This window comes from Chanodichthys erythropterus, chromosome 22 (genome assembly GCF_024489055.1).
Source record: "Chanodichthys erythropterus isolate Z2021 chromosome 22, ASM2448905v1, whole genome shotgun sequence".
NCBI lineage: Eukaryota > Metazoa > Chordata > Actinopteri > Cypriniformes > Xenocyprididae > Chanodichthys > Chanodichthys erythropterus.
In genome coordinates this window covers 21,463,485-21,480,543 of record NC_090242.1, presented here as the reverse complement: position 1 = coordinate 21,480,543, position 17,059 = coordinate 21,463,485, and the positions used below count along the sequence as shown (strand labels likewise).

At 37.0% G+C, this 17,059-nt stretch overlaps 1 protein-coding gene across 1 annotated transcript in view; it reads left to right on the top strand.

The window, feature by feature from the left end:
- The first annotated feature begins 108 nt into the window (after positions 1 to 108).
- ank1b (ankyrin 1, erythrocytic b) overlaps positions 109 to 17,059 on the top strand; it is an 82,187-nt gene continuing 65,236 nt past the window's right edge. The window contains exon 1 of the mRNA XM_067376600.1: positions 109 to 234. Coding sequence (XP_067232701.1) covers positions 109 to 234 — 126 coding nt within the window. The remainder of the gene's footprint in view (positions 235 to 17,059) is intronic.

Here is a 17,059-nt window from a genome sequence, read left to right as displayed (position 1 = left end):
AGGGCGCTTACTCCTCGCAGGCGCGCAAAGCGCCACCGCCTCTCCCGCACTGGCCGCCGCAGGGACAGCCTCCTTCACAGGCGTAGCACCGCTTGTTGCAGCGGCACCATGGCGCAAGCCGCTAAGCAGATCCGCAAGAACAAGGACCTACAGGAGCTTGCAGCCCAAGAGCTGCGAGAGAAGGAGGAGGAGAAGATCAAGAAGAGGAACCGATCGAGAGACCGCAGGCGCAAGGTAACAAAAAAAAGCATCCTGCTTGCTCCTTCCTCTTTTTTCCGTAGTGAAGGGAACACACACACCTTCACACATATCACTGACTCATTGTGTTAACCAGTCTGCTAGAGCTGGTCGTTCACAGATTATGTTTAAGGAAGATGCTCGTCTGGTGGAGTGGACGAGGGGGGGTCATGACTGAGATGACTGGTTAAGTAGCCCCTCAGTCCTCAGGGAACATCCTGGTTGATCGATTTAGAATGTCGCTTTTGACTTATGCTGCATCATAGCAAACGTGATTGTTTTATGTATTCAGATACCACCTGACACAGGCTCCATTGTTTGTTGCGTTCCCTCCGTTTGTCATCGGCGTATTACACCACCTAGTGAATGCACATATCGATGCCGTAAGCGTGAACTTTGGCAGAACGTGAGCGTGATGTCTGCACCTGCCTCTGCCGCCCATTCTCATTACAGTTTGTATGATGGAGCTGAAGTGCATTATGGGAGCTCTGTGCTCTGAGCCCTCTGGCTGCCTACTTGCTTACCTTACCTTCCACAAATGTGCATGCGATGATGTATGGTCGCTCCCATGCAGATTTTGGGTTTACACGAGAGCAGATATACACGTGACTCAGGTTAGCGCCGAAGATCAGCAGAGACTCGGGTGATGACTCCACTCCCGTCTGCTCACCAAGGCTCATAAAACCTGTCAGCTTAGCATTTATCAGTGTGCTCGTGTAACTACGTGATCGGGCAGAGATATGTGGCCGGCGGTGGTAGAATGTCAGCGTAGCGCCAATTAACAGAACCGAGATGCGGAGACACAAGCAGTGACACTGAGAGCGAAAAAAAGATACTGGAGTCTAAAGATCGCTCTGAGGGCTGTCCTTGAGGGTTGGCTGTTTAATCTTCGGTGGGACGTCTGATGAAGCGTTTGTCAAGGCTGTCAGTGACCTCTTGAGATTACACGGGGTCTGGGAAATTGAAGTCGGGACATGTTTGATGATAGTGTTGCTTTTTTGATTTGATTAAAAGAGCGTTGTGTTTAATAAGCAGTTTAGAACTCACGCTGAGTATTTTATTCATATGCAAGCCTTGAACTTCTTTCATAATCATGTATTTAGAGATAACTGTGTTTTGTAGGGATGATTTCATTCAAAAAATTAAAATGCAAATTTTAATATTTGTTTACTAGGGTCTGATATCATTTGACATTACAGTACAGCTAATACATGATTCGGATGTTTGTATGAGCTTTACTGAAAATTGTGCAGCTATAAACCAGTGCACATGTGTGCAACCATGGGCATGCAGAAGGGTAAACAATTGGCACACAAGCAAAAACAGAGAAAGAGGAAGAGAATAGAATTATTTGATTAGACTTTTGCTGTTTATTTTTGAAATGTTCATAATTTCATTATTAAAAATCGACAAGAGGAAATCAAACATTACAAGATTTAAGTCAAGCTTTACGAATAGGATTATACTTGCTATTCGAAATTGTGATATCTTCGAACAATTTTGCGATTAAATGGAAGTAGCAACAGATCTTTTCTTCCATATTGGAAGCGGGAAAAAAAACCCTTCTGGGCAGAAACTTCGTTCCTGCCATTGGTTGTTAATTTGATTTTGAGATATTGTTGCACTAAAATGTTAGGGGTTTACATGAACTAAATGATTGGAGACATACGTCACCAGAGAAGTTTGTAGTTTTCACTGAAAGTTTGAGTTAAGACATTTTGTTTAAACATTACGAGATTAAATGTAAGAAAAAAAGTAAAAAGAAAGTTTGTATACATGGGTGAATTCATTCACACTAAGATTTATAACATGCAATTACAAATCAATCTAGATTTGCTTGTTCTCCCTCTAGAAGTCAATGTGGTGCAGTGATTGCTATTAAAAATGGCACTTTGTGTCAACAAGGATTGCCGACCCCTACTCTATTTGGTGTCATTGTGCTCCAGAAAACATGTCAGTTTCGCTGAGGCCTAAAAGTGTTTTGGACGGTTTGTGGCCTTGTGAGATTTCAGCTGTTGGTAGACAAACAGTTGTGTTGTGATTTTTACACCTCCCTGAGGTGAAGGGCCAGAGAAAAATGATGTCAAGTGCCTACAGTGTGAGATGCAGAGAAAATGGCTGTGTTTCAATTGGAGTATCAGCACTTACAGCATACTGCAAAGTACACTGCATACTGTATAATAATAAAAAAACCACTGTATTCTGCAACATTAAACACACTCTAAAAAATGTGTTGGCTCAACAAAAAAAACTTTGAGTGAATTTACATTCAACCAACAAGCTACACTGAGTTAGAGGAACTTAATAATTTGTAGCATAAACACAATTATTAAAGTTGATAACTCAAAAAATTTAAGTCTCTCCAACTACCAGAGTTGTAGCCCTTGAACCAGTTAATATATTTCAGTTCAAATCAACAGCTATCATAGCACATGCTAACATAATTTATTTAAAGCTGCAGTCTGTAACCTTTTTTGGTTAAAAATGATCCAAAATCAATTTTTGAACAAGTACATAACCAGCCAGTGTTCAAAACTATCTCATTATCTTAGCTCGGTTCACAACGGTAAGATTGTAATAATGTTTTATAATAAGAGTGATCTGGTGGATTTCCATGGGAAATTTGAGCATGCAGCAGTTCCTCTGTGCGTCATTACGTCACGTCCTTAAACAGAAAGGAAGGAGTCAGTCCAGGCTAATCGGTTTTATCACATGAGGACACAGCTGTGGAGTGGCTACAGAAATTGAAATCTACAGGTAACTCTAATACACACTAAATACACAGTCACGCAATGCTGATGTTGTTAACATTAACAATTTGAAAGCAAAGTATAACAGTAATAATAATTTGCATGGTTTGGCATGATCCGAGCTAAGCGATCGTTAGATTTAATCATCATTGGCAGCACGATTTATTTAGGCCTAATGCTTTTTTTCTCAGTTGGTCAGAACAAAAGTCGCTTTGGATAAAAGCGTCTGCTAAATGACTAAATGTAAAATGTAAATGTACAAAAGTGGCAGACATGTTACTTACTTGTTAAGATGATATTTTCCAGTGAAAATTCTTATATTGGTCATACTTTCAAGATGTAGAATCAGTGATTCTGAAGTTCAGTATTCCACACCGGTGCGGTGACTGACAGCAAACATTAGATTCATCCACGCTGATGAGCTGTGCCGAGGCATATGACTGCAATTGCAGGTTTCAAACAAGAGATGGCGACAAAGAGGAAAAATCACAGACTGCAGCTTTAACGCATATTTAATGAACAAATAAGTTATTACTTGTCACTGGCATTAGCACAGTCATTGCTCAGTCAACTCATTTTTAATGGTTTACCTTCATGTATCTACTCTTCAGCACAGATGTAAACACAAAAACTTCAGCATTACAGAAACTCTTTTAAATGTCAAACATAACAGCATTAAACACTATAACAGGTCTTTCCCTTCAATAAAAACAAATAAATTAACACTTAGGGCCCTATAATACACCCGGCACCCTACGGCGCCAGGCGCAAGTTTTGTTTTTCTAGTTTCAGCCCGACGCAGTTATCATTTTCACGTCCTGCACCACGTTGTTTAAATAACAAATGCATTTGCACCTATTTGTGCACCCATGGGGGTGCTTGTCTGAAAATGAGGTTGTAACACAGTTCGCAGATACGGGAAGAAGGAGGCAGGAACCGGCGAACGTTTAAACATAACTTTAATATAAAATAAACAAATACAAATCGAAATTAAAATGCTGGCAGTTCCTCACGGACAACTGCCGGCCACACAAACATAACAAAACATAAAATAAAATCCAGGTCTGGTCCCATCTTGTCCTTCACTGTCGTTGCTCCTCCTTTTATGCTTCCGGAGCTCCTCCGTGAGAGATTCGAGACCGGTGCAACGCGCAGCTGAAGCTTGTTAACACTCGCGTCACCGTCCTTGCGCCGCTCCCTCACGGCTCTCGCCCGCCCTGCTCGTCACATACCCCCATCACCCCTCGCAGGCCGGGGGGTACTCCCTAGACTGCGCTCTATTCCCCCTGGGTGCCAGTCTCGGTGGCCTCAGCACCTGGGGGTAAGGACAGACGAGACGAGAGAAAAGGAGACGGAAGCACAGGGAGCGACAGACGAGAGAGGGAAGACAGTCAGATGCCCTGGATGATGATGAAGACCGACAGACTGATGCAGAACTGAACCTGCAAGCTGCACTGGTGTCTGGCACTAATGCCAACCCTGTTCCTCAATTAGAGGTTGTCGAGGTGGAAAATGAAACTCAAGTTTTGGGGAACAGCAGCACACCGTCATTTGCTTCCTCACTTCCAGGAGAACTCCAGGGTGGGGGGCCGCAGGGATCGCAGTGCCTCCTATAAGCTCACTCCAGCTTCGGATGCTACTGGTGGGAACAGCATGAGCATGGACAACTGTCGGCCACACAAACATAACAAAACATAAAATAAGACCAGGCCTGGTCCTCTCTTGTCCTTCATTGTCGTCGCTCCTCCTTTCATGCTTCGTTAACACTTGCGTCACGGGCCTTGTGCCGCTCCCTCACGACTCTCGCCCACCTTGCTAGCATTGCTATTTTGAGGCAAGTGAAAACGACTGCACCAACTGAAACCAAGACTTAAGTCAATGGCGTAATATTTTTTTGTTATTTAAACATCGCATTAGTGATACGTGCCTATAAGCGCACATACACTCTGCTTATTACACACACATAGACATGCAACAGCACACAAACATGCCAAATATTAAAAATAAAAGGATTACTATCTGAAAGATTATTATTGTGTGTGTAAAGATAAAAAAGCTTTGGTGGAATCCGGCTTGTCCTGTAAATGGTCTGTCCGCGCACTTTAACCTTGCGCACAAGCGGATCCGTTTTACTCACTAGAGAAGCCTTCAGTTTTTCCGCTTGCAAATTCCACCATCTAAATAGCGAATCTGCCATGGCGCGATCGCAACTGGCTTTTAAAGGGAATGGGAGATGAGACTCTGATTGGTTTATTGCATGTTACGCCCAAAACACACCCATTACTCATTAAGAGAATAAGGACAACCCTTTTAGACCATGTGCCAGGCATGCCGACTATTTTTCTTGTTGTAGGCCGTGCGCTTTAGACCATGCGCTTAGATCGTTAAAAAAGGGCCCATAATTTCAACATTTATTCTCCTTATCCAGTCCTATACTAAGCATGCTGGGAACTAGAAATCCACTGCCTAATTTACGAAGTTACTAAGACAATTTCATTAAGTTACTACAACCAATTAAAAAAAAAAAAGCCAAAAAATTTGAGATTAAATTACAGACAATTATTAATCGAACAAACATTATTATGTCAACAGAATGTTACAAAATAATATTTGCAACTTAAAAGGTTTAATTAAAACAATAAATTACAATTTTTTACTTGCAACCATGTGTTTATTTAAGTTGTAGTAACAGAGCACCCGAATTACCTTTCAGAGTGCATATCATACAGTAGTGCGATATATTGTTGTCACAACCTTATTATGTGCATGTTTAATTCGGCGAGTGTGGTCCATTTATCCCTGTATTTCGATTTTATGTTTACATTTTAATTTTGTTCAGAAATGTCTTACTAGTCTGATTAAAGAGGTTGGAAAAATATGTTAAGTTGTGATGCACAAACTTACTGTTCATTCATCACATTGGAAATGTATGGTCAAGTTAAATGCTAGTGTCTACTACTACACATTATATACTACACATTAATACTACACATTTTAGCATATGCAATAGGTCATGTTGGTATACCATGCATACATTTTGTTTTCTGTGCCCAGTATACATACTGTAGAAAAATTAACTACTACTACTGTATACATAGCCTTTGATAAATGCAGAAACAGATGGGTCAAAAGCCTTAACTCTTAGAAATGGCCTATAGTGCATCATTTAGTAGCTGCATTTGTGCTTTGTATCCTTTTTACTTATAAATATGGTAGAGCTGCTGTGTACAGCATAGTATTAATTACCCCGCAGTACATTTATGCCTCTAAGCTGGTCTTGTGTGTGTTAGATCTTATGCATCACATCCATATGACTTACACACGGCCTGGCCCAGATTCCCATACAGCAGAGAGCATGCATTTTTCTTGTTACCTAATTGGAAAAGGCAAGCGAAGGTGAAGTCACACATATCAGTAAGTACCTTCAGTCACAGGCTATATTTATTCCATGCCTGAGTCCCTACCAATCTGTCCGTGATCCTGCCAACTTGAAGGGATGCGTTGCCCAGGATTCTGGAAGGTTCAGTTGTGATCTATGGGGAGATGCATTTGTAATGCCATGTTTACACCACTAGAGGCAGCAGACTGGGAGAGAGAGGTCCACTGAGAGTGGGAGTGACAGGTGAAATATAGCAGCATAATGTCAGAGATCAGGGTTAGCCCAAGTGCATTATAATTAAGCACCTTCTGTGGTTGCCATAGGATATGACCACATTTACTATTAAAGCCGCACTGCTTAACTGTAATATCTCTTTTGCTGTTAAAGACATGAAATGTCTCTGGATGCCTGTCTAGACAACAAAATGTGAAATATCATGACAAACACCCGTAAATCTGTGTGTAATTGAATATTACTGGCCGTCTTCCTTTTTTAGAATTCAGGGCAGAGAAATCCAATTGATTTGCACTTCAAAAGTCTAATTTCTTTGTCCTTGCTACATTTTCATTTTAGCTGTATTAGAAATGTTAGGAAAATTTCATATTAGAATGATTTCTATTACTATAGACAAATAATATTTCACAAATATGTCACTGTTCATTGATTTAAAACCTGGAAAAATAACATTTGTGCATAATGTGTACTGTTAACATCACGGAAAACGTAGTGTTACACGATTTCTTAAAAGTTATAATACACAGGAAATTCAGTAGCTCTTTAATTGACTCTATAGAGACTCTATAGAGATATTAAAAATGCTCTATAGAGGAAATGTTCATTTGTATTGTCATATGATTAGTTACAGTTAAGGCACACAAATGGTTTATGGTCCTTGAAGCTTCCAGAATATTTTTTGCTGCAGGCATAATTGCTTTGAAATAGATCACCTCAAAAATTAAATATTAAAGCTAGAGCTGAATCATTTTTGTCCTGACTTAAAATGGTTGTATTTCACATTTTTCCTTGTGACATCTTAAAGTGCAAAATTGTTCAATAATTAGGACTGCTAGACTGCTTTTTTTTTTTTTTTTTTTTTTTTTTTCATTTTTGCTGTTTGAATAATGAACTTTGAGACAAGGTCTTTGTCTCAGAACTACAATACCAGTGTCTCCCGTCCCATGTGCATAAATGTAAATGCACAAAGTTTAGATTGATTTAAAATCTCAGATTTTGCCAGCTTCATTTGCATATAGTTTGTGATTGAATCTACTGTATATTAAATCTTGTAAAGACTGCAGTTCATTTCTTGGCTTTACAGGTTTTGTGGAAGTAGGTGTAGTATTTAACAATTAAAATGAAACCAAGTGAAAAAAATATGCCATTTTTCATTCTTTAGATGCTTGAATGCACAGGGATATAATAGGGAGAAGTGTTGTGATACAGTAATGGTTTTGTTATGTTAATCTGACACTGCTTTGTATAATTAGATGAAGGAACATGTTTTGCCTTTGATATTTGAACATTTCCGGTTGATAACGATTGGATTAATGTGTTCATTACTGTCTCCTTTTACTCTGTGAGTATGAAGTAAGATATAATTACATATATGGGGGTGGGGGTACCTCACAGTATTCTTTGTCCCATCCACCTCCTTTTGTAATTCTTTACATGAAGCTAGCGCATATTTGAGGCCTCTTGGTCTCAGTTACATTTATTTCTGTGGGAAACGTTACTTCTGAACTATTTACTGGTTTATTTACCTTATTTTTTACTTTACTATTCATTTAGTGTACAAATATAGTATATATAATTTTTCAAGGTTTTTTAATTTACAATACATGCACATATTTAGAATGCATACTACACTGATCAAGGATGACAACTACACATATTTACAATGCATACTACTTAGAGTATGCGCCCCACATTAATTTAGATGCATAATGAAAGGATTTAGTTGCATAGTGCATTTACTTGGTATTCATTCTATACAGATTTTCGGTTGATTATAAAAACAGAAAATGTCTAAATGATGTGTGAATAATATGCATACTAAAATCTATGATGAATTCTGAGTCTGTGTTATAAGCACACTCAATGTACTGTGTATACTAAATAAAAAAATCATATGCAAAAATGATGTTTGCACACATAGAATTAGAACATTGAGTATGCATGTTGCACGGTGTGCAACTGAACTCATTATGCAAAATTACTGCGCCTTGGATATATAACATTTATCACAATTCTGTTTAGTGTGCATCTTATGTCCTTTGCAGATTCCTGACAAACAACATAAATACTAAACAAATAAACAAAACAAAATTTTAACTTGTATGAAACATGTGACATTTAAAGGATTAGTTCACTTTCAAATTAAATTTTCCTGATAATTTGCTCACCCCCATGTCATCCAAGATGTTCGTGTCTGTCTTTCTTCAGTCGAAAATAAATTTTTGATGAAAACATTCCAGGATTATTCTCCTTATAATGGACATCAATGGCCTCCAAAGAGTTGAAGGTCAAAATTACAGTTTCAGTGCAGCTTCAAAGGCCTTTATACGATACCAGACGAGGAATAAGGGCCTTATCTAGCGAAACAATCGGTCATTTTCGAATGAAAATGTAAATGTATATGCTTTATATAAACAAATGATCGCCATCCAAGTGCTTCCGCCAAAACCGCACTTTCGTATTCTTCAAAAAGCTTACGCTGTATGTACTACGCCTTCCCTATTCTACTTATGGAACGAACGCAGTGCCAGTTCCATTTTTTCCGTAAGTAAAATAGGGAAGGCGTAGGAAGTACAGCGTAAGCTTTTTGAAGAATACGAAAGTGCGGTTTTTGCGGAAGCACTTGGAAAGCGATCATTTGTTTATATAAAGCATATACATTTACATTTTTTTCATCAAACTCCTTCCTTGCCATTTTTTATGATGCATGCTCTTAATTCTTGAGCTTGCTGGTCCCAGTTCCAGTCATAATGCGCAGAAATATTGACATTCCTTGCACATGACAGAGCAGCATCCATTAGACTCAAAGTGCTTTGTCTCACACATTATAGGCAAGGGGAGCCCATAAGCTACGATTACACAACCCTGATTAAATTGACACAGGTTCTGGATATATGCGATGGTCGCTGGTCGCTATATAATGCTATATAATGCTCCTCACATATGGTCCCTTATGGACGACGTGGATGAAATATCTTACCAATAATGTCCTTGCACAGAGAGGAAGAGAGCATGAGATGTGTTCCCTACACGTGCTGCCTGCTTGCTTGCATGCATGCATACTCAGCATCTCGGCTTTATAGCAGTGTTATCGACAGATGTGGGTGGAGCAATTCTCGTCTGTCTTGCGCTTGAAGATGAAACAACATAAGCAGCTCCGTTACTCTGATCCTAACCTATTTATCATGCTCAGAGTCTCTCCAGCTGCGATGTCCCTCTTGTCCTTTATGCATGCATGTTATTGTTTATTAGATCATACTGTCATTTAAATGCTGCAAACTTGTATTCTGTGATGCAACAGATGATCCTTGAGGATTCAAGAGAATCGTTTTGATAATGCTGTTGAGAGTGATTCACAGAGCAGTGTCTTAGCACTCCCAGTAGTCCCAGCAATAATTTTATGAGGAGTAATGAATAAAAATGAATTTCAGTAAAAGCAGCACTTTCTTTATTAGTTTTATTATGAGACAAGTGAATTTTGTTATTGTTTTAGTAACTTTCTGTATCTGTAACAACTGTAATACCGCCTTAAAGTTTTCAAAGTGTTCAGTTTATACAAAACCACCAATCATAGGCTTTTCTTGCATTTATAATCAAACATAATCTATGCAGTATGAGTTGTACGTAAATGTAGTATTCAACTAAATCCTTTTAAAACTTGTAGTATCCATGTTAACTTCAAGGGTTAGTTAACCCAAAAATGAAAAGTCATTTATTACTCACCCTCATGTCGTTCTACACCTGAAAGACCTTTCGTTCATCTTCAGAACACAAATTAAGATATTTTTGATAAAATCCGATGACTCAGTAAGGCCTGCATTAAAAGCAAGTTAATTAACACTTTCAAATGCCCAGAAAGCTACTAAAGACATATTTAAAACAGTTCATGTGACTACAGTAGTTCAGCCTTGTTATGAAGCGATGAGAATAATTTTGTGCGCCAAAGAAATCAAAATAACGTCTTTATTCAAGAATATCTAGTGATGGGCGATTTCAAAACACTGCTTCATTAAGCTTTGATGCTTTACGAATCTTTTGTTTCGAATTAGTGGTTCGGAGCGCCAAAGTCACGTGATTTCAGTAAACGAGGCTTCGTTACATCATAAGTGTTTAGAAATTTCAATGGTTCACGTTACTTTGGCAGTTTGATACACGCACCGAACCACTGATTCGAAACAAAAGATTCTTGATGCTTCATGAAGCAGTGTTTTGTGCATTGACTTAATATGCATGTTGCACAGATTTATACAACTTTAATAAGTTTTCTTGAAGGGTTAAGGTTCATGACACAAGTTAAATTGTTACAATTTTTAGTTACTTTGAATTTGCTTTTAGTGCTTTGTAAATTACACTTCATCGTTCAAAAGTATAAGGTCAGTTTCTTTTTTTTTATAAAATATATTCAAATTCATAACATTCAAATTCATAACATTATTATTTCAAATAATGCTGTTCTTTTGAATGTTCTATTCATCAAAGAATCCTGAAAAAAATAGCACCAATACATTATATTAGAATGGTTTTCTAATAAACATTAAAAATATATTAAAGGTGCCATCGAATGTTTTTTTACAAGATGTAATATAAGTCTAAGGTGTCCCCTGAATGTGTCTGTGAAGTTTCAGCTCAAAATACCCCATAGATTTTTTTTAAATAAATTTTTTTAACTGCCTATTTTGGGGCATAATTAGAAATGCACCGATTCAGGTTGCGGCCCCTTTAAATTGCGCGCTCTCCGCCCACGGAGCTCTCAACTGCCTTAAACAGCATAAAAAAAGTTTACACAGCTAATATAACCCTCAAAATGGATCTTTACAAAGTGTTTGTCATGCATGCGTCGGATTATGTGAGTATTGTATACTGTTATATTGTTTACATTTGATTCTGAATTAATTTGAGGCTGTGAGCCGTGGCTAACGGCTAATGCTACACTGTTGGAGAGATTTATAAAGAAAGAAATTGTGTTTATGCATTATACAAACTGCAAGTGTTTAAAAATGAAAATAGCGACGGCTCTTTTCTCCGTGAATACAGTAATAAACGATGGTAACTTTAACCACATTTAACAGTATTAGCAACATTCTAACAAAACATTTAGAAAGACAGTTTACAAATATCACTAAAAATATCATGTTATCATGGATCATGTCAGTTATTATTGCTCCATCTGCCATTTTTCATTCGCTATTGTTCTTGCTTGCTTACCTAGTCTGATGATTCAGCTGTGCACATCCAGACGTCCTGCCCTTGTGTAATTCCTTGATCATGGGCTGGCATATGCAAATATTGGGGGCGTACATATTAATGAGGTGTTATGTTGAGATTCGCCTGTTCTTCGGAGGTCTTTTAAACAAATGAGATTTATATAAGAAGGAGGAAACAATGGAGTTTGAGACTCACTGTATGTCATTTCCATGTACTGAACTCTTGTTATTTGACTATGCCAAGATAAATTCAATTTTTTATTCTAGGGCACCTTTAATATTGAAAACAGCTCTTTTAAATTCTAATAATATTTCACAATTTTAGTGTTTTACTGTATTTTTTGGATCAAGTCGATGCAGACTTGATGAGCATAAGACAATTCATTCAAAAACATTTTAAAAATCTTACCGACCTCAAACTTATGAATGCTAGTGTATTTATACTTGAAGTATGTTAAAAGTATTTTAACATGAAGCAAATACATACATCAGCTTGAACCTTTTTAAAGTGTGCCGTTTATACACACAGTCACCAATCATTTAGGCTTTTTTTGCATTTATAGTCAACTGCAAATCTGTCAAGTTAGAATACTAAGTAGGTTTAGTTTGCAATTAAATCCTTGTATGCATCTAAGTCAATGCAGGGTGCATACTTTTAGTATGCAGTGTAAATACATGTAGTTATCATACTTGATGAACGTAGTATGCATTTTTGATCAGTGTAGTCTAATGTGTTCATAATCAATAATATGCGCTACTAAGACATATAAATTTCATTATATATAATATTCATACTACAGAGTCTTATCTTGAATTCAGTGTGCAGAAATAACAAGCTGAGCCTTGGATGTGTAATATTTACCCCAGCTTCCTATAATGCTATCCTCAGATTGTGGCATCCTCAGAGGCCTGGTCCTAATCCACACAAATTAACAGTTTCTTTTTCATATTCCCAGATTAATGTCATATGTCTTGCAGAATTATACTAATCCTTGTGGGCCTGTCTTGATATGTTAGATACGACTTGACCTTCCCTTTCTTGGCAGCTCAAATCTTGTCATAAACCGAATGACCTTCCTCCTCGTTGTGACACATTCCCGTTCTCAAAACGGCCCATTTCAGTGAAATTACGAGCTGTGGATGTTCAAATGATGTATGCAATCTTGTCACTGAGCTCAGACAGAAAGTAAACATAATATTTCCGCAGGCTATTTATGACCTCAGTGATATACAATGGCTTATATTCCCTTTGTCCTCTCTCTGTTCCATTATCAAAGTCTGGAAATGTCTTGTGTGCGTGTGTATATGTCGATATCCGGTGTGTATGTGTAAGTGTTTGTGTAACTCCATTACCAAACGCAGCAGTCGTGCATGAGTGTGTACATATGAGAGAGGGAGATGCAGAGTAAAAAAAAAAAAAAGAAAGAAGGCAATCACTAATGGAGGGAAAGTGAAGTTCAAGGAGCAATCTTTTTTTCCTTTCTTTCCATCCACAGTTTAAAATTGAATCAGCAATGAAGTATTTATACGAGCATGGTGTGGCTTTTCCAGTCCAGTGCCTCAGTGGAGAGCGGAGGGAGAGAGAGAGAAAAGATCTGTAATATTGTCAGTGTGAGTGCTGTTGTTCCCGATATGCCTGTGTGTTTATAGGCCGCAGATACAATAACAAGAGCACAACCTGACAGTAGTAGTTGATTACGAGCAATAATCAGGTCTGGTGGGAGAGATGGAGGGCGGCGTCATGTGTGTCTTGGGCTCTGGATGATGAATTCACCTTCAGTGCCTGTAATGATGTCCTCTCTGTTCTGCTTGTGTTCGCTTGTGGTGTGATGTAAGGCCTTTCTTGGATATGGAATCCTCTTTTTGTATGTTTTACTGTGTTATTAAATATACTGTGAATTCCTTGGTAGGATGACTGTGATTTCGTCAAGTGGGAGATGTTTCTAGATATCTTTTGGTTCTGGAGCAACATTCTTGTCAGGTAAATCTCACTATAATCCTCATCCTCAACCCTCATGTATCTCTAAAATTTAATTACACCTTAAATTGGAGGGAAATGATAGGTTAACAAGAATTTTGTTCAGTCCTGACAACCCAGGACCAACTAGGATTTTGCCATTTGTAATGTAAATATAGTTAGTGTAGCTATGTATTCTGACTCATCGCTGCTGATAAGACCAGTTTAGATACATAGGCTATGAATCCCATACTTGTCCAGACTGATTTATGCTGGTTAGTGATGGTTTAAAGGTGCCCTAGATTCAAAAATTGAATTTACCTCAGCATTGTTAAATAACAAGAGTTCAGTACATGGAAATGACAGACAGTGAGTCTCAAACACCATTGTTTCCTCCTTCTTGTGTAAATCTCATTTGTTTAAAAGACCTCCGAAGAACAGGCGAATCTCAACATAACACTGACTGTTACGTAACAGTCAGGGTGTACGCCCCCAATATTTGCATATGCCAGCCCATGATTGAGGCATTACACAAGGGCAGCCAGTATTAACATCTGGATGTGCACAGCTGAATCATCAGACTAGGTAATCAAGCAAGGACAATAGCAAAAAAGCAGATGGAGCAATAATAACTGACATGATCCATGATTACATGATATTTTTAGTGATATTTGTAAATTGTCTTTCTAAATGTTTCGTTAGAATGTTGCTAATGTAAAGTTACCATCGTTTCTTACTGTATTCACAGAGACAAGAGCCGTCGCTATTTTCAATTTTAAACACTTGCAGTCTGTATAATGCATAAACACAACTTCATTCTTTATAAATCTCTCCAACAGTGTAGCATTAGCCGTTAGCCACGGAGCATAGCCTCAAACTCATTCAGAATCAATGTAAACATCAAAATAAACACCGTACTTACGCGATTAGACATGCTGCATGTCGAACACTTTATGAAGATCCATTTTGAGGGTTATATTAGCTGTTTTAACTTTTTTTATGTTGTTTAAGGTAAGCGCGAGCTCTTGGGGCGTGGAGCACGAGATTTAAAGGGCCACACACCCTGAATCGGCTCATTTCTAATTATGCCCCAAAATAGGCAGTTAAAAAATGAATTAAAATTTTTTTTTTAATATAATCGTGATGTTCACCAGCAAAACTTGAATGACAGTGGTAAAGTTTGGTTGACCATGTAAGACTTGCCTGTTCATCTTGTTGCAATACCAGCACCCCATGCTGAAGCTCAGCAACCAAAAAACACAACCAAATAGAAAGAGATGTCAGCAGTGCATTGAGAGACAAGTTCATGTCTCATGTTTTGTTTTCTGTTTGTTTTTTATGGGAGAAAGACGGAAAGAGAGAGAAACACATAGATAGAGAATGGGATTGTAAGAGGAAGTTATGATTTAAAATACAGTGTAACTACATTAGAGTGTAGCTAGCAGGTTCTGAAAGTAAAAATCCCATTTGTTTTCTTCATAATGGATTTTTAACCATAACACTTATAGACTTCTAGACCTAACATGAGCTCTGAGGTTGTTAAGCAGTGTTATATGCTTCTATAAAAGCCACTAGTTTTAGCTTCATTCTTAAAAAAAAAAAAAAAAAAAAATTCAGAATTCCTATAGGGGAACTACCATAGTTCTTGGCTCTACCAATCAGAGAAATCACCATTAACATGAAAGCAATATATAGTGTGTGTGTGTACTGTTTATATATATATATATATATATATATATATATATATATATATATATATATATATATATATATATATATATATATATATATATATATATATATATATATACACACACATTTTTTTTTCTATTTTAAATAGGGGTGTGACAATACCCTCATGTCACGATTCAATACAATACATATCTCGATACTGAACTCACGATACGATATTATTTTATTATTATTATCATCACAATATTATTGTGATACTTCAAGTCATATGGTAAAAGGTTAACCAAAAACTGTTGATTAAAGTGCTAAATTTGGTATCACATTGGGGGTGGAAATGAATAGGCTTGTGTGCTGCTAACCCAATGCACAGGACAATGTTGATACCAGAATAAAAATATTCATAATTCTGAAGCTGAAAATATAGAAAAATACGAATATGCTTGCACTCTGACATTGACTAGATATATTTAAAATAATGAAGGCCACTTTTCAATTGTAACACAAGACATTTGGCATTATCAGGACCCATAAATATTCCTCCATTGTATTATTATACATTATATTCAACATTATAAATAGTACTTCAATGTAGAGTAGAACTGACACTAAAAATCTGTAAACTTGAATTTTTTTCTCACACAGTAATGTTGATTTTGGGTGAACTATACACAATACATATTGTCACTATCCATGATACATATTGTTGCATTTTTGAAGTGTGATATATTGTGACACAATATATTGACTAATTCTAAATAAATATTAATATATATAAAGTATAAAATATTAAGCAGCACAACTGTTTTCAACATTGATAATAATAAGAAATGTTGCTTGAGCAGCAAATCAGCATATTAGAATGATTTCTAATAACTGCTAAAAATTCAGCTTTGCCATCACAGCTATATATTAAATTTAAAATATATTAAAATTGAATACAGTTATTTTAAATATTAATAATATTATTATACAACTTTCACTCTTTGTACTGTATTGTTGCTCAAATAAATGCAGCATTGGTGAGCATCTTATCGACCTCATACTTTTGTATACTTTTTTTGTATACTCATACTTTTTGTATATAATTGACTAAAAAAATTAAAATATATCATATATTACATTTACAAACAATGACTGTAAGTCAGTAATTTTATATTGTACCATAATTATTTATTATGTCTTTCACCATGATTCGTGAGAGTGGGAGTTTGATACTGAGCTCTTTACAACTTAACAGTGTAAAAGAAGTGTAAACAATCTTGACCTTTGTCTTTTTCTCATATTTTCAAATACGAGCTTTAAATCAAAATTTGTATGTTGTTGTTGTGATTCATCTCAAATCAAATTTGATGCACATTGATGAGGTTGTAATGTGGTTTGATCCGAAATGGATAAAAATCAAGTGGTCCGTCAATTATTTCTTACCTAAAAGAATCTTGCAGTTACGTAATGAACATCGGAAACATAACCTGGTATATTTTTATCTGTGTTGTTAAGCATTTTTTGTTCAGTTCCTGCTCTCAGGTTTGGTAGATCTTCCTCTAAATGACCTTCTGTTGCATCTGCATGTTCCTTTAGTTCTCTTGTTCCCTCCCTCCCACTGGCC